General features: G+C 44.0%; 2 protein-coding genes across 2 annotated transcripts in view; both read right to left on the reverse strand.

Moving 5' to 3' along the window:
• Positions 1-26,112, reverse strand: part of LOC143766180 (uncharacterized) — a 122,139-nt gene that overhangs the window by 42,628 nt on the left and 53,399 nt on the right. The gene's annotated exons all lie outside the window — the stretch shown is intronic.
• LOC143766178 (uncharacterized) overlaps positions 8,602-26,112 on the reverse strand; it is a 68,547-nt gene continuing 51,036 nt past the window's right edge. Inside the window, exons 11-12 of the mRNA XM_077253648.1 lie at positions 19,041-19,131; positions 8,602-11,065 (exon numbers count right to left, since the gene is read on the reverse strand). Coding sequence (XP_077109763.1) covers positions 9,558-11,065; positions 19,041-19,131 — 1,599 coding nt within the window. The 3' untranslated portion in view covers positions 8,602-9,557. The remainder of the gene's footprint in view (positions 11,066-19,040; positions 19,132-26,112) is intronic.

Below are 26,112 nucleotides of genomic sequence, written 5' to 3' on the forward strand. Positions count from 1 at the left end.
CTGGCCTATTTTTGTTAACCAGCCAAGGAAAAAGCAGACAGCTGCAACCTGGTATTCTCAGGCTGGCGAGGCCCATGGATTTTTTTTTCTTGGCTAGCTAACAAAAATAGGAGGGATCCCACACTATTTCTTTTGGAGTGGGTCCCCCTATTTTTGCTAACCATCCAAGGAAAGCAGACTACTGCAGCCTGGTATTATCAGGCTGGTAAGGTTCATGGATATTGGATCCTTACTAGCCTGAAATACCAGTACCAGTAGTCTGCTTTACTCTGGCTGGTTAACAAATAGAGGGAGAACTCACGCTATTATTTTAAAATTATTTATTAAAAAAGGAGGAGAGAACATTACATTAACCCCTTACTGATGTCGGACGGGATAGTATGTCCGACGTCAGTACCCCCGCTTTGATGCGGGCTCCGGTGGAGAGTTTGCATCAAAGCCGGGTCTTGTCAGCTGTTTTGAACAGCTGACATGTGCCCGCAATATGCACAGGCAGAATCGCGATCTGTCCGCGCCTATTGACTAGTTAAATGCTGCTGTCAAACTCTGACAGCGGCATATAACAAGCGCTTCAGGCCACTGGGCCGGAAATACGTGCACTGCTGACCCCGTCACGTGATCGGGGGACAATGGTGCGTCGGCATCACAACCAGAGGTCTCCTTGAGCCCTCTATTATTGTTGATGCTGGATTGCTGTGAGCGCCACCAATAAAAAAAAAGACAACCTGATCGCTAAACGGTGTAGTGAGAAAAAAAAATCAAAACGCCAGAATTACTTTTTTGGTTGCCGCGACATTGCATTAAAATGCAATAACGGGCAATCAAAAGATTGTATCTGCACAAAAATGGTATAATTAAAAACGTCAGCTTGGCACGCAAAAAATAAGCCCTCAGCCAACCCGAGATCACGAAAAGTGGAGACGCTACGGGTCTCGGAACATGGCGCCATTTATTTTTTTTTTAGCAAACTTTGGAATTTTTTTTCACCACATAGATAAAAAAAGAACAGAGCCCAAGAAACAGTCCTGAAGTCCAAGATAGTATAATCAATTTACAAAATCTTTATTGACAACAATCAGACAAAAGGCAAAGAAGGGGCTAAAATGTACACTCAGAACCAGCATCCATGCAAGGAGCCGGTAGAACCACACTAGAAATGAGTGAATAGTATACCATAGTAAAATTGCATTGAATAATGCCCATAATACAACAAATAGTTAATACGGCAAGAGTCCCATAAGTCGCAATCAGTGTCGCATAATCATATAAATGTTTAAACAGATACCTTGCTAAGTGCGACAGCAGGAACACACATGGGGTGGGCTGGTGGACCATGTGTCTCCTCAAGATAAATTTCACCCTAACAATGTATTGGGACGCGGTGATTCCACACGGTTCAATGAACACATGCGGAATCACCTATGTTCAAAAGCCGGCACTGGCAGTTCTTTGGATGCAGCTGACAAGCGCTGCAGCCAAAGCGCTGCCGATTACTGAACGTGTGGACATACCCTAAATTGACATGCTGCGGTCTGGAAAAATGCGCTGCATGTCCGTGTCCGCAGGTAAGCCGTGGGCATCTCTGGACGCATTGTGGGCATGAGATTTCTTGAAATCCCATCCACTATGCTGTAAAATCTGGACTCTGCGGATGTACGCAACTTCCAATCCGCAGCATTTACTGACCGTGGGAACATACCCTAAACAGCTTTTTATTCACAAATGAATAATACAAGCAAAAATAACAAACTTTGTAGTATATCTTATTGGAAAAATCAGCCTTTTCTCTCTCAATTTGCCCTCAATTCTCACATAAAGGCCACATTCACATATTCAGTATTTGGTCAGTATTTTATATCAGTATTTGTAAGCCAGAACCAGGAGTAGGCGAGATAACGCTGTTTATATACAACTTTTGAGAGAGGAGCAAGATGGAGGAGCTAGACGGAGGCACAGACAGGCTGCTGCAAGGTCACCTGAAAGCGGAGAAAGAGGCTCTGCTATAAGATGTCACCTCTGCTCTCCACTGAAAATGAAGTAGAAGGCACTGCCGGTAGGGGAGAATTCAGGAATTGTCGAAGACTGTGCATTGATGCCTCCCCCACTGGCTTTGTGAGCCTAATGTGTTTTTGAATAAAATATGAATTTCTGCAATACGGGGCATCAGATAGATTGATTTGAAAAGCTTTCTGAGTTCACTATGCACTGGAGTAAGTAGGTGCTATTACCAGATTTTATTGGTGAGGTGGCTGAACCTAAAACAAATGTTCGAGCTATACAGTTTCTGCACATACATAATACACCTACTTGACTTCCCCTTAATTTACACTATATATATGTCTATTTCAGAGATCAGATTTGAAACACCTCAGACTAAAACTAGAAATATTACAATGGGCTAAAGATGATGCAGGACTGGCACTTCCAAACCCGAAGCTCTATTACCTTGCTAAACAAAGCCAACATTTAAGGGGTATTCCAGGAAGATAAGGTATTCTCCAAGACAAACCACCATAAACTAATGAGCTGACGTCCCTAGTGCTGTGTCTAATCCTGTCTGTATCTGCTGCACTCCACTGTGAAGTTGGAGGCACTCCTTTGTGCTTCTTCAAACTTCTGGGACCTTACCTCACAGATCAAGGGACATGGCCTGCTCCGGGCTTCTCGTAACACAAACCATCACAGAAAAAGAAACCGCCTTACCAACACCAGGTCAGATTACCAATACGCCACCAAGATGAATAAGGCACTTTGATAAAGGCGGGGGTGGTGTTGTGAACTCTGTTTTTGGGCTCCCTCTTGTGGTCACAAGTGGTACTGTGTGAGTGCTATCTTTGGGCTCCCTCTGGTGGCTCTTTTTGTCATTCTGCAGGTCAGTGGCTGGGATCAGCTGTCTCGTTATTTGCTAGTTGGTTTCCTATTTAGCTCACCTGGACTTTCAGTTGTTGCCTGCTGTCGATGTATTCAGTGCTATTTTGATCTCTCCTGACTACCTTTGTTATCAGTCACTCCAAGAGAAGCTAAGTTTCTGTTTGTTCATTTTTTGATCATCAGTGTTCAATATGTTTCTTGGTTTATTATCTGTCCTTGTCCAGCTTGCTAATATGTGATCTCCTTGCTTGCTGGTAGCTCTAGAGGGCTGAGTTTCTCCCCTCACACCGTTAGTTGGTGTGGGGGTTCTTGAATTCTCAGCGTGGATATTTTGTATAGGGTTTTCTACTGACCGCACAGTTTCCTATCTGTCTTCTGCTATCTAGTACTAGCGGGCCTCATTTGCTGAATCTGTTTTCACTTCTACGTTTGTATTTTCCCCTTACTTCCCCGTTATTATTTGTTGGGGGCTTTCTATATCTTTGGGGTTATTTCTCTGAGGCAAGTGAGGTCTTACTTTCTATCTCTAGGGGTAGCTAGTTTCTCAGGCTGCGTCGTGACGTCTAGGAATTCAGGCACGTTCACCGGCTACCTTTAGTGTGTTTGGTTAGGATCAGGATTGCGGTCAGTCCAGTTACCACCTCCCTAGAGCTCGTTCTATGTTCAGTTACTTAGCTCGTCAGTTCTGTGATCCTCAGCCACTAAGGATCATAACAGTACAGCAGGCCAAAGAGTGTTTAATGCATTGCAAAAGTGGGATAAGAGAAGTCCTGAGTGCAATTTTTTTTTTCTCCCTTTGCTGCAGTCTGTCCAGCTTCTCTCATCCCCTTAATCTCTGGGTGGCTTTGAGTTCAGCTGCAGACATGGATATTCAGAGTCTGACTTCTAGTGTGGATCATCTTGCTGCAAGGGTGCAAAGCATTCAGGATTTTGTTGTTCACAGTCCTATGTCAGAGCCAAAAATATCTATTCCTGAGTTGTTTTCTGGAGATAGATCTAGGTTTCTGAATTTTAAGAATAATTGTAAATTATTTCTTTCCTTGAGACCTCGTTCCTCTGGTGATTCTGCTCAGCAAGTTAAAATTGTTATCTCCTTGTTACGTGGCGACCCTCAAGATTGGGCTTTCTCCCAGGCGCCAGGAGATCCTGCATTGCTGAATGTGGATGCGTTTTTTCTGGCGCTTGGACTGCTTTATGAGGAACCTAATCTTGAGAACCAGGCAGAAAAGACTTTGCTGGCCCTATCTCAGGGACAGGATGAAGCAGAGGTGTATTGTCAAAAATTTAGGAAATAGTCAGTGCTTACTCAATGGAATGAGTGTGCCCTGGCTGCAAATTTCAGAGAAGGTCTTTCTGAAGCCATTAAGAATGTTATGGTGGGGTTCCCCACGCCTGCAAGTCTGAATGGCTTTGGCCATTCAGATTGATCGGCGTTTGCGGGAGCGCAAATCTGCGCACCATCTGGCGGTGTTTTCTGAACAGAGACCTGAGTCTATGCAATGTGACAGAATTCTGACCAGAATTGAGCGGCAAAGTCATAGACGTCAAAATGGGTTGTGCTTTTACTGTGGTGATTCTACTCATGTTATCTCAGCATTCTCTAAACGCTTAAAAAAAATCGCTAAATCTGTCACCGTTGGTACTATACAGCCTAAATTCATTTTGTCTGTTACTTTAAATTGTTCTTTGTCATCCTACTCGGTTATGGCTTTTGTGGATTCAGGTGCTGCCCTGAATCTGATGGATTTGTCGTTTGCCAGGCGCTGTGGTTTGGTCCTGGAGCCTTTAAAATTCCCTATTCCACTGAGGGGAATTGATGCTACACCATTGGCTGAGAATAAGCCTCAGTATTGGACTCAAATGACCATGTGCATGACTCCTGTACATCAGGAGGTGATTCGCTTTCTTGTGCTGCATAATTTGCATGATGTTGTCGTTTTGGGTCTGCCATGGTTGCAGGCCCATAATCCAGTTCTGGATTGGAAAGCTATGTCTATGTCAAGTTGGGGTTGCCAGGGGATTCATGGCGATGCTCCTTTGGTGTCAATTGCTTCTTCCACTCCTTCTGAGGTCCCTGAGTTTTTGTCGGACTACCAGGATGTATTTGATGAGCCCAGATCCGGTGCCCTGCCTCCTCATAGGGATTGTGATTGTGCTATAAATTTGATTCCTGGTAGTAAGTTCCCTAAGGGACGACGTTTTAATTTGTCTGTACCAGAACATGCCGCTATGCGGAGTCATATAAAGGAGTCTTTGGAGAAGGGACATATTCGGCCGTCCTCATCCCCTCTTGGTGCAGGATTCTTTTTTGTGGCCAAGAAGGATGGTTCTCTGAGACCTTGTATAGATTATCGTCTTCTAAATAAAATCACGGTCAAATTTCAGTATCCTTTGCCATTATTGTCTGATCTGTTAGCTCGGATTAAGGGGTCCAGTTGGTTCACCAAGATAGATCTTCGTGGTGCGTATAACCTTGTGCGTATTAAGCAGGGGGATGAATGGAAAACAGCATTTAATACGCCCGAAGGCCATTTTGAGTACTTGGTGATGCCTTTTGGACTCTAATGCTCCTTCTGTGTTTCAGTCCTTCATGCATGACATCTTCCGAGAATATCTGGATAAATTTATGATTGTGTATCTGGATGACATTTTGGTCTTTTCTGAGGATTGGGAGTCCCATGTGAAGCGGGTCAGGATGGTATTTCAGGTCCTGCGTGCTAATGCCTTATTTGTGAAGGGCTCAAAATGTCTCTTCGGAGTACAGAAGGTTTCCTTTTTGGGTTTTATTTTTTCTCCTTCTGCTATTGAGATGGACCCAGTCAAGGTCCAGGCTATTCATGACTGGACTCGGCCTACATCTGTTAAGAGTCTTCAGAAGTTCTTGGGTTTTGCTAATTTTTACCGTCGCTTCATTGCTAATTTTTCTGGCGTGGTTAAACCCTTGACGGATTTGACCAAGAAGGGTTCTGGTGTGACTAATTGGTCTTCTGCGGCCGTGGAAGCCTTTCAGGAGCTGAAGCGCCGGTTTTCTTCGGCTCCAGTTTTATTTCAGCCTGATATCTCTCTTCCTTTTCAGGTCGAGGTTGATGCTTCTGAGATTGGAGCAGGGGCTGTTTTGTCGCAGAGAGGCTCTGATTGCTCTGTGATGAAGCCCTGTGCTTTCTTTTCAAGAAAGTTTTCGCCTGCCGAGCGGAATTATGATGTTGGTAATCAGGAGTTGTTGGCTATGAAGTGGGCATTTGAGGAGTGGCGACATTGGCTCGAGGGAGCTAAGCATCGTGTGGTGGTCTTGACTGATCACAAAAATCTGATTTATCTCGAGTCTGCCAAGCGGCTGAATCCTAGACAGGCTCGTTGGTCGTTGTTTTTCTCCCGTTTTGATTTCGTGGTCTCGTACCTGCCTGGTTCGAAGAACGTGAAGGCTGATGCTCTTTCTAGGAGTTTTGTGCCTGACTCTCCGGGAGTTTCAGAGCCGGCTGGTATCCTCAGAGAGGGAGTGATTTTGTCTGCCATTTCCCCAGATTTGCGACGAGTGCTGCAGGAATTTCAGGCGGATAGACCTGACCGTTGTCCACCAGAGAGACTGTTTGTCCCAGATAGATGGACCAGCAGAGTTATTTCCGAGGTTCATTCTTCGGTGTTGGCAGGTCATCCTGGGATTTTTGGTACCAGAGATTTGGTGGCTAGATCCTTCTGGTGGCCTTCCTTGTCGCGGGATGTGCGTTCCTTTGTGCAGTCCTGTGGGATTTGTGCTCGGGCTAAGCCTTGCTGTTCTCGTGCCAGCGGTTTGCTTTTGCCTGTCCCAAAGAGGCCTTGGACGCACATTTCCATGGATTTTATTTCGGATCTTCCAGTCTCTCAGAGAATGTCTGTCATCTGGGTGGTGTGTGATCATTTTTCTAAGATGGTCCATTTGGTGCCCTTGCCTAAGTTGCCTTCCTCCTCCGATTTGGTTCCTCTATTTTTTCAGAATGTGGTTCGCTTGCACGGCATCCCTGAAAATATTGTGTCTGACAGAGGATCCCAGTTTGTGTCCAGATTTTGGCGGATCTTTTGTGCTAAGATGGGCATTGATTTGTCTTTTTTGTCTGCCTTCCATCCTCAGACGAATGGCCAAACCGAGCGAACTAATCAGACCTTGGAAACTTATTTAAGATGTTTTGTTTCCGCTGATCAGGATGATTGGGTTACTTTTTTGCCATTGGCCGAGTTTGCCCTTAAAAATCGGGCTAGTTCTGCTACTTTGGTTTCGCCTTTTTTTTGTAAGTCTGGCTTTCATCCTCGTTTTTCCTCGGGTCAGGTGGAGCCGTCTGACTGTCCTGGGGTGGATTCTGTGGTGGATAGGTTGCAGCAGATTTGGAACCATGTGGTGGACAATTTGAAGTTGTCACAGGAGAAGGCTCAGCGCTTTGCCAACCGCCATCGCGGTGTGGGTCCCCGACTTCGTGTTGGGGATTTGGTATGGCTGTCTTCTCGGTATGTTCCTATGAAGGTCTCCTCTCCAAAGTTCAAGCCTCGCTTCATCGGTCCTTATAAGATTTTGGAAATCCTTAACCTTGTGTCATTTCGTTTGGACCTTCCAGCGTCGTTTGCCATTCATAATGTGTTCCATAGGTCTTTGTTGCGGAGGTATGTGGTGCCTGTGGTTCCTTCTGTCGAGCCCCCTGCTCCGGTGCTGGTTGAGGGAGAATTGGAGTACGTAGTGGAGAAGATCTTGGATTCTCGTATTTCTAGACGGAGGCTTCAGTATTTGGTTAAGTGGAAGGGCTATGGTCAGGAGGATAATTCCTGGGTTGTCGCCTCTGATGTTCATGCGGCCGATTTGGTTCATGCCTTCCATGTTGCTCATCCTGATCACCCTGGGGGTTTTGATGAGGGTTCGGTGACCCCTCAAGGGGGGGGGGTACTGTTGTGAACTCTGTTTTTGGGCTCCCTCTTGTGGTCACAAGTGGTACTGTGTGAGTGCTATCTTTGGGCTCCCTCTGGTGGCTCTTTTTGTCATTCTGCAGGTCAGTGGCTGGGATCAGCTGTCTCGTTATTTGCTAGTTGGTTTCCTATTTAGCTCACCTGGACTTTCAGTTGTTGCCTGCTGTCGATGTATTCAGTGCTATTTTGATCTCTCCTGACCACCTTCGTTATCAGTCTCTCCAAGAGAAGCTAAGTTTCTGTTTGTTCATTTTTTGATCATCAGTGTTCAATATGTTTCTTGGTTTATTATCTGTCCTTGTCCAGCTTGCTAATATGTGATTTCCTTGCTTGCTGGTAGCTCTAGAGCGCTGAGTTTCTCCCCTCACACCGTTAGTTGGTGTGGGGGTTCTTGAATTCTCAGCGTGGATATTTTGTATAGGGTTTTCTACTGACCGCACAGTTTCCTATCTGTCTTCTGCTATCTAGTACTAGCTGGCCTGATTTGCTGAATCTGTTTTCACTTTTACGTTTGTATTTTCCCCTTACCTCACAGTTATTATTTGTTGGGGGCTTTCTATATCTTTGGGGTTATTTCTCTGAGGCAAGTGAGGTCTTACTTTCTATCTCTAGGGGTAGCTAGTTTCTCAGGCTGCGTCGTGACTTCTAGGAATTCAGGCACGTTCACCGGCTACCTTTAGTGTGTTTGGTTAGGATCAGGATTGCGGTCAGTCCAGTTACCACCTCCCTAGAGCTCGATCTATGTTCAGTTACTTAGCTCGTCAGTTCTGTGATCCTCAGCCACTAAGGATCATAACAGGGTGGTACAGGTGCTGATGGAGCAACCACTCACAATCCTACCAATTAATGGAGGTGGTGGTTTTCTCGATAAAAAAATGCTCTCAGATGAGGTTTTATAGGGCACCAGTCACACAAATGTGTAAGGCACAGTGACTGGTTTACAGCCTATTGATGAAGCACCTACTATTTGTAACAGGCAGCCACTTGATAAAATGTCCTTCCATTTAGTCCATGTTTAGCATGTGTCGCCAGCCTCTGACTAGATACAGTCATTCGTCTATGCTTTGGTTGCCCTCCCCTTTAATCTTCCTCATAGATGTTTTTATCAATATCTCCAGGTCCATCACACATTTGATGCACAAAACAGGATTTCATGGAGTAGAGTTATTACAATTATAAAAATATAATTAGCAAATTTAGTTGGAAAATCCATGGTTATTTTATTAGGGAATGTATTAGAACTGACACTGGTCACACAGAAGACATTTTATTTTAATTGGAATGGATAACACCATATGTCCCAACAAAGAAGGAATGGATCATACATGTGAATAGTAATTTACAATATGAACAAGTTTATTATTGTAGTACAGAAAACTTTAAGACTTTGTTCACACATAGAGATTGTGGATTGAAAGAGACTGATGAATGGCAGATCGCTGGAGTTAGGAAGAGGGAGAAGAAATTATTGGGTATTTTTGAGAGTTTTAAGGGAAGCTGCTGTAATACTTTTATCCATATAGTGAATATATAAATATGTAACTGTGAAATATTCAAAGAAATATAGCATTCAATTTAATTTTTAGAGAATAAAAGTATATTAATAACTTCATGTTTTAATTCAAATAACTAACTTTATCTTTTGTTTGCCGTTACTTTGACTCTCTGTTATGTGTTTTCCAGTACAGTTTGTCAGAAATATATGACTTCTACTTTGTGGTTAACCAAATATAAATTTTAAGTAAAAAAATTCAAACCTTTTAGGTATGAGAATGGCTTCTCCTTTTGTGAGATAGTTGATGTTTAATAAGACTCCATTTGTTGGTAAAAGATTTCTCACAATTTGAACATGAAAATGGCTTCTCTCCTGTGTGAGTTCTCTTATGTCTAATGAGATGTGATTTCTGGATAAAATGTTTCCCACATTCTGGACATGGAAATGGCTTCTCACCTGTGTGAGTTCTCTGATGTTTAATAAGATATGGTTTTTTATTAAAATGTTTCCCGCATTCTAAACATGGAAATGGCTTCTCCCCTGTGTGAGTTCTCTTATGTATAACAAAATGTGATTTATTTGTAAAAGTTTTCCCACATTCCAAACATGAAAATGGCTTAACTCCTGTGTGAGTTCTCTGATGGGTAACAAGATATGATTTTGTTAAAAAACATTTACCACATTCCAAACATAAAAATGGCTTATCTCCTGTGTGAGTTCTCTGATGGGTAATAAGGTATGATCTTTTTATAAAACATTTACCACATTCTAAACATGAAAATGGCTTCTCTCCTGTGTGAATTCTCTGATGGGTAACAAGGTATGATCTTTTTATAAAACATTTCCCACATTCTGAACATGAAAATGGCTTTTCTCCTGTGTGAGATCTTTGATGTAAAACAAATTGTGATTTCTTTGAAAAATATTTTCCACATTCTGAACACAAATATGGCTTATTTTTTGCTTGAACTCTTTTTTGTCTAACAAGCTCTAATTTCGGGTTAAAATATTTATCACGTTCTAAACATGAAAATGGCTTCTCCCCTGTATGAGTTCTCTGATGTCTAGTAAGTGATGATTTATCTTCAAAACATTTCCCACATTCTGAACATGAAAATGGCTTCTCTCCTGTGTGAGTTCTGTGATGTGTAACAATTTGTGATTTCTTTGCAAAACATTTCCCACATTCTGGACATGAAAATGGCTTCTCACCTGTGTGAGTTATCTGATGTCTAGTAAGAATTGATTTATCAGCAAAACATTTCCCACATTCTGAACATGAAAATGGCTTCTGTCCTGTGTGAATTCTGTGATGTGTAACAAATTGTGATTTCTTTGCAAAACATTTCCCACATTCTGAACACAAATATGGCTTCTCTCTTGCTTGAACTCTTTTTTGTCTAACAAGCTGTAATTTTGGGTTAACATATTTCCCACACTCAGAGGAGAAAATAATTTCTTCTTGAATGTGACTTTTTGGATGTGTAACGAATGACGTTTTGAGGGTAAAACTTTTTTCACATACAACACTTGAAAATGGCTCATTTGCTATAAGAGCGGTTAGATTTTCAACTCCTCTTTTGTGACTTTTATTTTTTGTAATAGTCTTTGATGAATCAGAAGCTAGGACTGTTTTAAAAGGATCAGGTGATAGATCTTTGCTGTGAAAGGAGGTCTGTATTTCTGCAAAAGTTGAATATAAGTCAGTTATATCTTGAGTGCTATCAAGGTCATCTGATTTAAAAGTTGAAGAGGTCACTTGTCCCCAGTCACCTGCCAAAAATAAAGATTTTTTTTTAAATAAATTATGCTGACTTATACATTTACAACACTTCTAAAATACCCAAAGAAATTGCTAGTTATGTAGGAAAATGTAATTATTTACCAAGACAAAAACAGTTAATAATTTAACACTAGACCATTATAAGCAACATGGCTTCCATGAACCAATACAGCAAAATCTGTGCACAGCCAAATAATTGCCTCACTGCTGAGTTCAGCTGTGTGCCCAAATACTGTTACTGTCCTCATTTTTAGCATTGTTTTAGCAGGAAGAAGCAACTTAATTTATGGTGGTCGTGTCTTCAGAAGTACAAGCTGGGCACCACTGCAATTGCCACTCTCCGGCATCCACTGCATGTTTCCAGAGATTACCTGTGGAGTCAAAATTTTCAATACTCCTAAAGATGAATTCCATGGGGCTAATACAGTCTGTTTACTACTGCTCTGTTTTTATGCCGTTATGGTACGTTAAGTTATCTGCAAATAGTGTCGGGAAACAATTCCAGCAAAATTTGAATTCCCATAGCTAAATTGCGCTCCTTCCCTTCTGATCTATGCCATGTGCCCAAACAGTATGATATTGTCTAATTCAGGAGAAGTTGCAAAATATATTGTGTGTCCCCTTTTTTCTTATTTCCCCTTGTAAAATTGAAAGAAATTGGGCTAGAAAAACAATTTAGTGATTTTTTTTTTAATTGTTGAATTCCAATTTTTCTTATTTATTGTGAAACACCTAAAAGGTTACATTTCCTCAATGTCCCATAGTTTTAAGGTTGAAGGTAGACTTAAGTCCATCAAGTTCAGCCTACACCTTAACACCGGTTTCACATGTCAGTTTATTTCCGGTACCGGAGATATCCGTGTTCATGTGTGTAAAACTTGCGGAACAAGCGTGTTTTCATACTGATTTTTTTGGGGAGAACTGTTATGGTTCTCAATGGCAAGAGAACATAGCCCAGCAAACATAAGAACTAGCTCTTGGAAGGATGGAAACTAAACTGACCATGAACTAAACCTGCCGCACAACTAACAGTAGCCGGGTAGCGTTGCCTACGTTTTTTATCCCTAGACGCCCAGCGCCAGCCGGAGGACTAACTAATCCTGGCAGAGGAAAATATAGTCCTGGCTCACCTCTAGAGAAATTTCCCCGAAAGGCAGACAGAGTCCCCCACATATATTGGCGGTGATTTTAGATGAAAATGACACACGTAGTATGAAAATAGGTTTAGCAAAATTGAGGTCCGCTTACTAGATAGCAGGAAGACAGAAAGGGCACTTTCATGGTCAGCTGAAAACCCTATCAAAACACCATCCTGAAATTACTTTAAGACTCTAGTATTAACTCATAACATCAGAGTGGCAATTTCAGATCACAAGAGCTTTCCAGACACAGAAACGAAACTACAGCTGTGAACTGGAACAAAATGCAAAAACAAACGAGGACAAAGTCCACTTAGCTGGGAGTTGTCTAGCAGCAGGAACATGCACAGAAAGGCTACTGATTACAATGTTGACCGGCATGGAAGTGACAGAGGAGCAAGGTTAAATAGAAAACTCCCACATCCTGATGAAAACAGGTGAACAGAGGAGATGAAGCACACAAGTTCAGTACCACCAGTGACCACCGGGGGAGCCCAGAGACCAAATTCACAACAGTACCCCCCCCTCAAGGAGGGGGCACCGAACCCTCACCCGAACCACCAGGGCGATCAGGATGAGCCCTATGAAAGGCACGGACCAAATCGGAGGCATGAACATCAGAGGCTGTCACCCAAGAATTATCCTCCTGACCGTAGCCCTTCCACTTGACCAGATACTGAAGTCTCCGTCTGGAAACACGGGAGTCCAAGATCTTCTCGACAACGTACTCCAACTCACCCTCAACCAACACCGGAGCAGGAGGCTCAACGGAAGGCACAACCGGTACCTCATACCTGCGCAACAATGACCGATGGAAGACATTATGAATAGAAAAAGATGCAGGGAGGTCCAAACGAAAGGACACAGGGTTAAGAATCTCCAATATCTTGTACGGGCCGATGAACCGAGGCTTAAACTTAGGAGAAGAAACCCTCATAGGGACAAAACGAGAAGACAACCACACCAAGTCCCCAACACAAAGCCGAGGACCAACACGACGCCGGCGGTTGGCAAAAAGCTGAGTCTTCTCCTGGGACAACTTCAAATTGTCCACTACCTGCCCCCAAATCTGATGCAACCTCTCCACCACAGCATCCACTCCAGGACAATCCGAAGATTCCACCTGACCAGAAGAAAATCGAGGATGAAACCCCGAATTACAGAAAAAAGGAGACACCAAGGTGGCAGAGCTGGCCCGATTATTGAGGGCAAACTCCGCTAAAGGCAAAAAGCAACCCAATCATCCTGATCTGCAGACACAAAACACCTCAAATATGTCTCCAAGGTCTGATTCGTCCGCTCGGTCTGGCCATTAGTCTGAGGATGGAAAGCAGACGAGAAAGACAAATCTATGCCCATCCTAGCACAGAATGCTCGCCAAAATCTAGACACGAATTGGGTTCCTCTGTCAGAAACGATATTCTCCGGAATACCATGCAAACGGACCACATTTTGAAAAAACAGAGGAACCAACTCGGAAGAAGAAGGCAACTTAGGCAGGGGAACCAAATGGACCATCTTAGAGAAACGGTCACACACCACCCAGATGACAGACATCTTCTGAGAAACAGGAAGATCCGAAATAAAATCCATCGAGATGTGCATCCAGGGCCTCTTCAGGATAGGCAAGGGCAACAACAATCCACTAGCCCGAGAACAACAAGGCTTGGCCCGAGCACAAACGTCACAAGACTGCACAAAGCCTCGCACATCTCGAGACAGGGAAGGCCACGAGAAGGACCTTGCCACCAAATCCCTGGTACCAAAGATTCCAGGATGACCTGCCAACGCAGAAGAATGAACCTCAGAAATGACTCTACTGGTCCAATCATCAGGAACAAACAGTCTACCAGGTGGGCAACGATCAGGTCTATCCGCCTGAAACTCCTGCAAGGCCCGCCGCAGGTCTGGAGAAACGGCAGACAATATCACTCCATCCTTAAGGATACCTGTAGGTTCAGAATTACCAGGGGAGTCAGGCTCAAAACTCCTAGAAAGGGCATCCGCCTTAACATTCTTAGAACCCGGCAGGTAGGACACCACAAAATTAAACCGAGAGAAAAACAACGACCAGCGCGCCTGTCTAGGATTCAGGCGTCTGGCGGACTCAAGATAAATTAGATTTTTGTGGTCAGTCAATACCACCACCTGATGTCTAGCCCCCTCAAGCCAATGACGCCACTCCTCAAAAGCCCACTTCATGGCCAAAAGCTCCCGATTCCCAACATCATAATTCCGCTCGGCGGGCGAAAATTTACGCGAGAAAAAAGCACAAGGTCTCATCACGGAGCAATCGGAACTTCTCTGCGACAAAACCGCCCCAGCTCCGATTTCAGAAGCGTCGACCTCAACCTGAAAAGGAAGAGCAACATCAGGCTGACGCAACACAGGGGCGGAAGAAAAGCGGCGCTTAAGCTCCCGAAAGGCCTCCACAGCAGCAGGGGACCAATCAGCAACATCAGCACCCTTCTTAGTCAAATCAGTCAATGGTTTAACAACATCAGAAAAACCAGCAATAAATCGACGATAAAAGTTAGCAAAGCCCAAAAATTTCTGAAGACTCTTAAGAGAAGAGGGTTGCGTCCAATCACAAATAGCCTGAACCTTGACAGGATCCATCTCGATGGAAGAGGGGGAAAAAATATATCCCAAAAAGGAAATCTTTTGAACCCCAAAAACGCACTTAGAACCCTTCACACACAAGGAATTAGACCGCAAAACCTGAAAAACCCTCCTGACCTGCTGGACATGAGAGTCCCAGTCATCCGAAAAAATCAAAATATCATCCAGATACACAATCATAAATTTATCCAAATAATCACGGAAAATGTCATGCATAAAGGACTGAAAGACTGAAGGGGCATTTGAAAGACCAAAAGGCATCACCAAATACTCAAAGTGGCCCTCGGGCGTATTAAATGCGGTTTTCCACTCATCCCCCTGCTTAATTCGCACCAAATTATACGCCCCACGGAGATCTATCTTAGAGAACCACTTGGCCCCCTTTATGCGAGCAAACAAATCAGTCAGCAGCGGCAACGGATATTGATATTTAACCGTGATTTTATTCAAAAGCCGATAATCAATACACGGCCTCAAAGAGGCATCTTTCTTAGCCACAAAGAAAAAAACGGCTCCTAAGGGAGATGACGAAGGACGAATATGTCCCTTTTCCAAGGACTCCTTTATATATTCTCGCATAGCAGCATGTTCAGGCACAGACAGATTAAATAAACGACCCTTAGGGTATTTACTACCCGGAATCAAATCTATGGCACAATCGCACTCCCGATGCGGAGGAAATGAACCAAGCTTAGGTTCTTCAAAAACGTCACGATATTCAGTCAAGAATTCAGGAATCTCAGAGGGAATAGATGATGAAATGGAAACCACAGGTACGTCCCCATGCGTCCCCTTACATCCCCAGCTTAACACCGACATAGCTTTCCAGTCAAGGACTGGGTTATGAGATTGCAGCCATGGCAATCCAAGCACCAACACATCATGTAGGTTATACAGCACAAGAAAGCGAATAATCTCCTGGTGATCCGGATTAATCCGCATAGTTACTTGTGTCCAGTACTGTGGTTTATTACTAGCCAATGGGGTGGAGTCAATCCCCTTCAGGGGTATAGGAGTTTCAAGAGGCTCCAAATCATACCCACAGCGTTTGGCAAAGGACCAATCCATAAGACTCAAAGCGGCGCCAGAGTCGACATAGGCATCCGCGGTAATAGATGATAAAGAACAAATCAGGGTCACAGATAGAATAAACTTAGACTGTAAAGTGCCAATTGAAACAGACTTATCAAGCTTCTTAGTACGCTTAGAGCATGCTGATATAACATGAGTTGAATCACCGCAATAGAAGCACAACCCATTTTTTCGTCTAAAATTCTGCCGTTCACTTCTGGACAGAATTCTATCACATTGCATATTCTCTGGCGTCTTCTCAGTAGACACCGCCAAATGGTGCACAGGTTTGCGCTCCCGCAGACGCCTATCGATCTGGATAGCCATTGTCATGGACTCATTCAGACCCGCAGGCACAGGGAACCCCACCATAACATCCTTAATGGCATCAGAGAGACCCTCTCTGAAATTTGCCGCCAGGGCGCACTCATTCCACTGAGTAAGCACAGACCATTTACGGAATTTCTGGCAGTATATTTCAGCTTCGTCTTGCCCCTGAGATAGGGACATCAAGGCCTTTTCCGCCTGAAGCTCTAACTGAGGTTCCTCATAAAGCAACCCCAAGGCCAGAAAAAACGCATCCACATTGAGCAACGCAGGATCCCCTGGAGCCAATGCAAAAGCCCAATCCTGAGGGTCGCCCCGGAGCAAGGAAATCACAATCCTGACCTGCTGAGCAGGATCTCCAGCAGAGCGAGATTTCCGGGACAAAAACAACTTGCAATTATTTTTGAAATTTTGAAAGCAAGATCTATTCCCCGAGAAAAATTCAGGCAAAGGAATTCTAGGTTCAGATATAGGAACATGAACAACAAAATCTTGTAAATTTTGAACTTTCGTGGTGAGATTATTCAAACCTGCAGCTAAACTCTGAATATCCATTTTAAACAGGTGAACACAGAGCCATTCCAGGATTAGAAGGAGAGAGAGAGAGAAAGGCTGCAATATAGGCAGACTTGCAAGAGATTCAATTACAAGCACACTCAGAACTAAAGGGAAAAAAAAAAAATCTTCAGCAGACTTCTCTTTTCTCTCCTTTCTCTGTCAATTAATTTAACCCTTTGGGGCCGGTCAAACTGTTATGGTTCTCAATGGCAAGAGAACATAGCCCAGCAAACATAAGAACTAGCTCTTGGAAGGATGGAAACTAAACTGACCATGAACTAAACCTGCCGCACAACTAACAGTAGCCGGGTAGCGTTGCCTACGTTTTTTATCCCTAGACGCCCAGCGCCAGCCGGAGGACTAACTAATCCTGGCAGAGGAAAATATAGTCCTGGCTCACCTCTAGAGAAATTTCCCCGAAAGGCAGACAGAGTCCCCCACATATATTGGCGGTGATTTTAGATGAAAATGACACACGTAGTATGAAAATAGGTTTAGCAAAATTGAGGTCCGCTTACTAGATAGCAGGAAGACAGAAAGGGCACTTTCATGGTCAGCTGAAAACCCTATCAAAACACCATCCTGAAATTACTTTAAGACTCTAGTATTAACTCATAACATCAGAGTGGCAATTTCAGATCACAAGAGCTTTCCAGACACAGAAACGAAACTACAGCTGTGAACTGGAACAAAATGCAAAAACAAACGAGGACAAAGTCCACTTAGCTGGGAGTTGTCTAGCAGCAGGAACATGCACAGAAAGGCTACTGATTACAATGTTGACCGGCATGGAAGTGACAGAGGAGCAAGGTTAAATAGCGACTCCCACATCCTGATGGGAACAGGTGAACAGAGGGGATGATGCACACAAGTTCAATTCCACCAGTGGCCACCGGGGGAGCCCAAAATCCAATTTCACAACAGAGAACAAACTCTCCTAATACTCCTCAAATATGCAACAGTAGGTTATAATCATGTATTAATGTAATGATGATGGCTCTAATGATGTAATCATGAAAGTTCACCATTAAAAATTTTTTGTGGCTCTTGGAGCAAAAAATGTTGCGCCCCCTTGAATTAGAGTATGTGCCATGGTATTACTTGGCCATCCAAACTATCGTAGAGGACAGTATTTTCTGTTTGAGCTTTTTTTTTATGAAATATAAGACATTTAGAAAGAACTTTTCAACATAGTGCACTAAACCGAACTTGCAATTGCAACTTAAGATGAACCATTGGAGTTACTAGAAAGGCAGAAAAAGTATTAGTGCTCCCCATTTTAGGAGAAAATTAGGATAGAAAACATCATGAAATTCATGACATGGAGTCATTGGAGCCACATACAGCTTATAGATCTATCATGGCATAGGTATAATAGCTTTATTGGTATTGTGGCGGAATAGTGACAGCCAGTGACTGTGGAGAATCTGTGACTTCTCTCCATTTCGTGTGTAATGGCAGCGCTGGCATCTCTGCACGATCCCTTTTCTTCCTCCTCCTCCCAGCAGACATACCAATGTGTTCACAAACTCTGCTCTGGTACCCGCCCCCTTTATTTCGACCCAGGTCCTGCACACAGCGCGCAGGTTTCCTGGGAGTGTGCTTAGGGGACGCACACGCACTTTTGAAATGTCCCCGACCAATAACTGGGAGACATCAGATATTTAAGGCTCTCTCCCCTATAGGGTGGTGCCTGAACATCATTAGTGATCAGTGTGTACACTTGCTACTTTGTTATAAGGTCACTGGATCTGTGCTCCCTGAATCTGATCCTGCCCGTCCTGCTGAACCTGTTCCTGAGCCTGTCCTGCCTTCACCTAGTCCTGAACCTGACCCACCTTGTCATCACTTGCACTGCTACCCACTCCTGTCGATTCTGATCCAGCCCCTGTGATCCTTCACCCAGATCTACCCTGTTATTCTGAACCTATCCTGTCCGTGCCTGATCTAGTATCCATTCTGTCTACTAGCCATACTGTCTTATTTTTAACCTGCTCTGATAAACAGCTGCACAAAATTCATTCCTCTGTTAACCAGTTTCTGGCCAGTCCGATTCGCCTAGTTCGTCCCTGCTTCCCTGCTCCTTCCCATGCCGCTACGCGGTCTGTTCACCTGCAGCCCAGTTTAACCAAACTTCAAGGCCTCTAGCGAAAAACCAGGTGGTCGCTTAGTTACGCCTCTCCAGGCTCTAGCCAGTCCGTGGAACACTGGTTCCATAAGCACCAGGGTGACAGTGGTTTGTACTCACCAGCGCGGATATCTGTAGGAAATTCCTCTTTACACCGCTCATCACCTTTCACATATGACTCTGTAGTATTAATATGTGTCAGATCTTTACCCTGAAACAAATATTGTAAAAGTTACAGACAGATGGAGAAGTCACATCAATGATCAGCTCTAATCCTGCCATCTCCACCGTAATCACTACAAAAGTACAGGTGCTTCTCACAAAATTAGAATATCATCAAAAAGTTAATTTATTTCAGTTCTTCAATAAAAAAAAGTGAAACTCATATATTATATCGAGTCATTACAAACAGAGTGATCTATTTCACGTGTTTATTTCTGTTAATGTTGATTATTAAGGCTTACAGTCAATAATAACCCGAAAGTCATTATCTCAAAAAATTTGAATAATTTTCAAAAAACACCTACCAAGGCTTCATAAGCATTTAAAAAGGTCCCTTAGTCTGTTTCAGTAGGCTCCACAATCATGGGGAAGACTGCTAACTTGACAGATGTACAGAAGGCAGTCATTGACACACTCTACAAGGAGGGTAAGCCTTAAGAAGCTGGCGGTTCACAGAGTGCTGTATCCAAGCATATTAATGGAAAATTGAGTGGAAGGAAAAAGTGTGGTAGAAAAAGTTGCACAAGCAACCGGGATAACCTAGGCATTGAAAGGATTGTTAAGGCCATAAAAAAATTGAGAGAAAATTCACAAGGAGTGGACTGCTGCTGGAGTCATTGCTACAAGAGCCATCACACACAGACGTATCCAGGACATGGGATATAAGTGTCATATTCCTTGTGTCAAGCCAAGCATGAGTAATAGAAAACGCCAGAACCGCCTTACCTGGGCCAAGGAGAAAAAGAACTGGACTGTTGCTCAGTGGTCCAAGGTGTTGTTTTCAGATGAAAGTAAACTTTGCATTTAATTTGGAAATCAAGGTGCCAGAGTCTGGGTGAAGAGTGGAAAGGCACAGAATCAAAGCTGCTTGAGGTCTAGTGTGAAGTTTCCACAATCTGTGATGGTTTTGGGAGCCATGTCATCTGCTGGTGTAGGTCCACTGTGTTTAATCAAGACCAAAGTCAGCACACTCGTCTTCCAGGAAATTTTAGAGCACTTCATGCTTCCCTCTGCTAACAAGCTTTTTGGAGATAGAAATTGCATTCTCCAGCAGGACTAAGCACCTGTCCACGCTGCCAAAAGTACCAATACCCGTTTAAAAACAACAGCATCACTGTGCTTGATTGGCAACTCGAATGACAATAACCCCATAAAGAATCTATGGGGTATGGTCAAGAGGAAAATGAGACACATCAGACCCAACAATGCAGACGAGTGACGAGCAACCTGGGCTTCAATAACACTTCAGCAGTGCCACAGGCTGATCATCTCCATGCCACGCCGCAATGATGCAATAATTGATGCAAAAGGAGCCCTGACCAAGTATTGAGTGCATTTACTGAACATACATTTCAGTAGGCCAACATTTCAGACTTTAAAATCATTTTTCAAGCTGGTGTTATGAAGTATTCTAATTTACTGAGATAATTACTTTTGCGTTTTCATTGGCTGTAAGTAGTGATGAGCAAGTATACTGGGTACTTGAGATTTCCCGAGCACGCTCAGGTGTCCTCCGAGTATTTGCAAGTTCTCGGAGATTTAGTTTTCTTCGCCGCAGCTGAATGATTTACATCTGTTAGCCAGCTTGATTACACGTGGGGATTCGCTAGCAACCAGGCAACCCCCACATGTAATTATGCTGGCTAACAGATGTAAATCATTCAGCTGCGGCGATGAAAACTAAATCTCCGAGTACTTACAAATACTCGGAGGACACCCGACCGTGCTCGGGAAATCTCGAGTACCGAGTATACTCGCTCATCACTAGCTGTAAAGCATAATCATCAATATTAACCCCTTCATCTCGAAGCCTGTTTTCACCTTCCTGACCAGGCCATTGTTTTCAATTCAGTCCACTGTTACTTTATGAGGCCATACCTCTTGAATGCTTCAACAGATCCCAGTGATTCTGAGATAGTTTTCTCGTGACATATTGTACTTTATGATAGTGGTAAAATTTCTTTGATATGAGTTGCATTTACCGTATATACTCAAGTATAAGCCGACCCGAGTATAAGCCAAGGCACCTAATTTTGCCACAAAAAAACTGTGAAAACTTAATGACTCGAGTATAAGCCTAGGGTGGGAAATGCAGCAGCTACTGGTAAATTTCAAAAATAAAAATAGATACCATTAAAAGTAAAATTAATTGAGATGTCAGTAGGTTAAGTGTTTTTGAATATCCATATTGAATCAGGAGCCCCATATGATGCTCTATACAGTTCATGATGGGGCCTATAAGATGCTCCATACAAAATACGCCCCATATAATGCTCCATAAAGTTCATGATGGGCCCCATAAGATGCTCCATGCAAAAAATATGCCCCATATAATGCTGCATAAAAGGTTAATGATGGCTCCATAAGATGCTCCATAGAATAATATGCCCCATATAATGCTGCACAAAGGTTAATAATGGACCCATAAGATGCCGCATATGCTGCTCCATAAAGGTTGATGGCCCCATAAGATGCTCCATAGAATAATATGCTGCTCCATAAAGGTTGATGGCCCCATAAGATGCTCCATAGAATAATATGCTGCTCCATAAAGGTTGATGGCCCCATAAGATGCTCAATAGAATAATATGCTGCATATGCTGCTCCATAAAGGTTGATGGCCCCATAAGATGCTCCATAGAATAATATGCCGCATATGCTGCTCCATAGAATAATGTGCCCCATATGCTGCTGCGATTTAAAAAAATAAAAAATAAAAATAATGACATGCTCAACTCTCGTCGCTGGGCGCCAGGTGCAAGAGTTGCCGCTGCCTCAGGCCCCCGGCACTTGTGATATTCACCTGTCCCCGGTCCACCGCCGCATGCTGTTGTGTCTTCTGGGTCTCTGCAGTGACTGTTCAGGCAGAGAGCGCGCACTATCCACATCATCGTGCCCTCTGCCTGAACGTCACAGCCAGATGACGCGGAAGACAGAGCCCAGCGGTGGAACGGGGACAAGTGAATATCGCATGGCTCACCCTCCCCCATTATACTCACTCCCTCCTGGTCCCTGCCTCTCCGATGGTCTCCGGCAGCTTGTTCCTGTGTTCAGCGGTCACATGGTACCACTCATTAAAGTAATGAATATGCGCTCCAAGCCTATGGGAGTGGAGACTGTCATGGTTCTCAATGGCAAGAGAACGTAGTAAAGCATACAAAAGGACTAGCTCTTGGAAGATGGGAACTCGAGCTGACCGTGAGCTAAACCTACCGCACAACTAACAGTGGCCGGGTAGCGTGCCTACGTTTTATCCCTAGACGCCCAGCGCCAGCCGGAGGACTGACTGACCCTAGCAGAGGAAAATACAGACCTGGCTTACCTCTAGAGAAATTTTCCCCAAAAGGCAGACAGTAGCCCCCACATATATTGTCGGTGATTTCAGAGGAAATTGACATACGAAGTATGAAAATAGGTTTAGCAAATTGAGGTCCGCTTACTAGATAGTAGGAAGACAGAAAAGGGAACTTCACAGTCAGCTGAAAACCCTTTCAAAACACCATCCTGAAATTACTTTAAGACTCTAATATCAACTCATGACACCAGAGTGGCAATTTCAGTTCACAAGAGCTTCCAGCCTCAGAAATATTCAATCACAGAGAACTGGAACAAAAATGCAAAACAAACTTAGGACTAAAAGTCCAACTTAGCTGATAGTAGTCTAGGAGCAGGAACATGCAACAGAAAGGCTTCTGGTAACATTGTTGGCCGGCATAGAAATGACTGAGGAGCAAGGTTAAATAGAAAACTCCCACATCCTGATGAAAACAGGTGAACAGAGGAGATGAAGCACACAAGTTCAGTACCACCAGTGACCACCGGGGGAGCCCAGAGACCAAATTCACAACAGTACCCCCCCCTCAAGGAGGGGGCACCGAACCCTCACCCGAACCACCAGGGCGATCAGGATGAGCCCTATGAAAGGCACGGACCAAATCGGAGGCATGAACATCAGAGGCTGTCACCCAAGAATTATCCTCCTGACCGTAGCCCTTCCACTTGACCAGATACTGAAGTCTCCGTCTGGAAACACGGGAGTCCAAGATCTTCTCGACAACGTACTCCAACTCACCCTCAACCAACACCGGAGCAGGAGGCTCAACGGAAGGCACAACCGGTACCTCATACCTGCGCAACAATGACCGATGGAAGACATTATGAATAGAAAAAGATGCAGGGAGGTCCAAACGAAAGGACACAGGGTTAAGAATCTCCAATATCTTGTACGGGCCGATGAACCGAGGCTTAAACTTAGGAGAAGAAACCTTCATAGGGACAAAACGAGAAGACAACCACACCAAGTCCCCAACACAAAGACGAGGACCAACATGACGACGGCGGTTGGCAAACTGCTGAGTCTTCTCCTGGGACAACTTCAAATTGTCCACCACATGCCCCCAAATCTGATGCAACCTCTCCACCACAGCATCCACTCCAGGACAATCCGAAGACTCCACCTGACCGGAAGAGAAACGAGGATGAAACCCCGAATTACAGAAGAAAGGAGAAACCAAGGTGGCAGAACTAGCCCGATTATTGAGGGCAAACTCCGCCAAGGGCAAAAAGGCAACCCAATCATCCTGATCCGCAGACACAAAACACCTCAAATAAGTCTCCAAGGTCTGATTAGTTCGCTCGGTCTGGCCATTAGTCTGAGGATGGAAAGCAGACGAAAAAGACAAATCAATGCCCATCCTAGCACAGAATGCTTGCCAAAATCTAGACACGAATTGAGTTCCCCTGTCAGAAACGATATTCTCCGGAATACCATGCAAGCGAACCACATTTTGAAAAAACAGAGGAACCAGCTCGGATGAGGAAGGCAATTTAGGCAAGGGGACCAAATGGACCATCTTAGAGAAACGGTCACACACCACCCAGATGACAGACATCTTCTGAGAAACAGGGAGATCAGAAATAAAATCCATGGAGATGTGAGTCCAAGGCCTCTTCGGAATAGGCAAAGATAACAACAATCCACTAGCCCGAGAACAACAAGGCTTGGCCCGAGCACAAACATCACAAGACTGCACAAAACCTCGCACATCTCGCGACAGGGAAGGCCACCAGAAGGACCTAGCCACCAAATCCCTGGTACCAAAGATTCCAGGATGACCAGCTAACGCAGAAGAATGGACCTCCGAGATGACTCTACTGGTCCAATCATCCGGAACAAACAGTCTACCAGGTGGGCAACGATCAGGTCTATCCGCCTGAAACTCCTGCAAGACCCGTCGCAAGTCTGGGGAAACAGCAGATAATATCACTCCATCCTTAAGGATACCTGTAGGTTCAGAATTACCAGGGGAATCAGGCTCAAAACTCCTAGAAAGGGCATCCGCCTTCACATTTTTAGAACCCGGTAGGTAAGAAACCACAAAATGAAACCGAGAGAAAAATAACGACCAGCGCGCCTGTCTAGGATTCAGGCGCCTGGCAGACTCAAGATAAATCAAATTCTTGTGGTCGGTCAATACCACCACCTGATGTCTAGCCCCCTCAAGCCAATGACGCCACTCCTCAAAAGCCCACTTCATAGCCAAGAGCTCCCGATTACCAATATCATAATTTCGCTCAGCGGGCGAAAATTTACGAGAAAAGAACGCGCAAGGTCTCATCACGGAGCAGTCGGAACTCTTCTGCGACAAAACCGCCCCAGCTCCGATTTCTGAAGCGTCGACCTCAACCTGAAAAGGAAGAGTAACATCAGGCTGACGCAATACAGGGGCGGAAGAAAAGCGGCGCTTAAGCTCCCGAAAGGCCTCCACAGCAGCAGGGGACCAATCAGCAACATCAGCACCCTTCTTAGTCAAATCAGTCAACGGCTTAGCAACATCAGAAAAACCAGTTATAAATCGACGATAAAAATTAGCAAAGCCCAAAAACTTCTGAAGGCTCTTAAGAGAAGAGGGTTGCGTCCAATCACAAATAGCCTGAACCTTGACAGGGTCCATCTCAATGGAAGAGGGGGAAAAAATGTACCCCAAAAACGAAATCTTTTGAACCCCAAAAACACACTTAGAACCCTTTACACACAAGGAATTAGAGCGCAAAACCTGAAAAACCCTCCTGACCTGTTGGACATGAGAGTCCCAGTCATCCGAAAAAATCAAAATATCATCCAGATACACAATCATAAATTTATCCAAATATTCACGGAAAATGTCATGCATAAAAGACTGAAAGACTGAAGGGGCATTTGAAAGACCAAAACGCATTACTAAATACTCAAAATGGCCCTCAGGCGTATTAAATGCGGTTTTCCACTCATCCCCCTGCTTAATTCGCACTAAATTATACGCCCCACGAAGATCAATCTTAGAGAACCACTTGGCCCCCTTTATTCGAGCAAACAAATCAGTAAGCAGTGGCAAAGGATACTGATATTTAACCGTGATTTTATTCAAAAGCCGATAATCAATACACGGCCTCAAAGAGCCATCTTTTTTAGATACAAAGAAAAAACCGGCTCCTAAGGGAGATGACGAAGGACGAATATGTCCCTTTTCCAAGGACTCCTTAATATATTCCCGCATAGCAGCATGTTCAGGCACAGATAGATTAAATAAACGACCCTTTGGAAACTTACTGCCCGGAATCAGATCTATAGTACAATCGCAATCTCTGTGCGGAGGTAGTGAACCAAGTTTAGGCTCCTCAAAAACGTCACGATAATCAGATAAAAATTCCGGAATCTCAGAGGGAATAGATGACGAAATGGCAACCAAAGGTACGTCCCCATGAGTCCCCTGACATCCCCAGCTTAACACAGACATTGCTTTCCAGTCGAGGACTGGGTTATGAGATTGCAGCCATGGCAATCCAAGCACCAACACATCATGTAGATTATACAACACAAGGAAGCGAATAATCTCCTGGTGATCCGGATTAATACGCATAGTTACTTGTGTCCAATATTGTGGTTTATTACTAGCCAATGGCGTGGAGTCAATACCCTTCAGAGGTATAG

The sequence above is a fragment of the Ranitomeya variabilis genome, chromosome 4, assembly GCF_051348905.1.
Source record: "Ranitomeya variabilis isolate aRanVar5 chromosome 4, aRanVar5.hap1, whole genome shotgun sequence".
In the NCBI taxonomy this organism is placed as follows: domain Eukaryota; kingdom Metazoa; phylum Chordata; class Amphibia; order Anura; family Dendrobatidae; genus Ranitomeya; species Ranitomeya variabilis.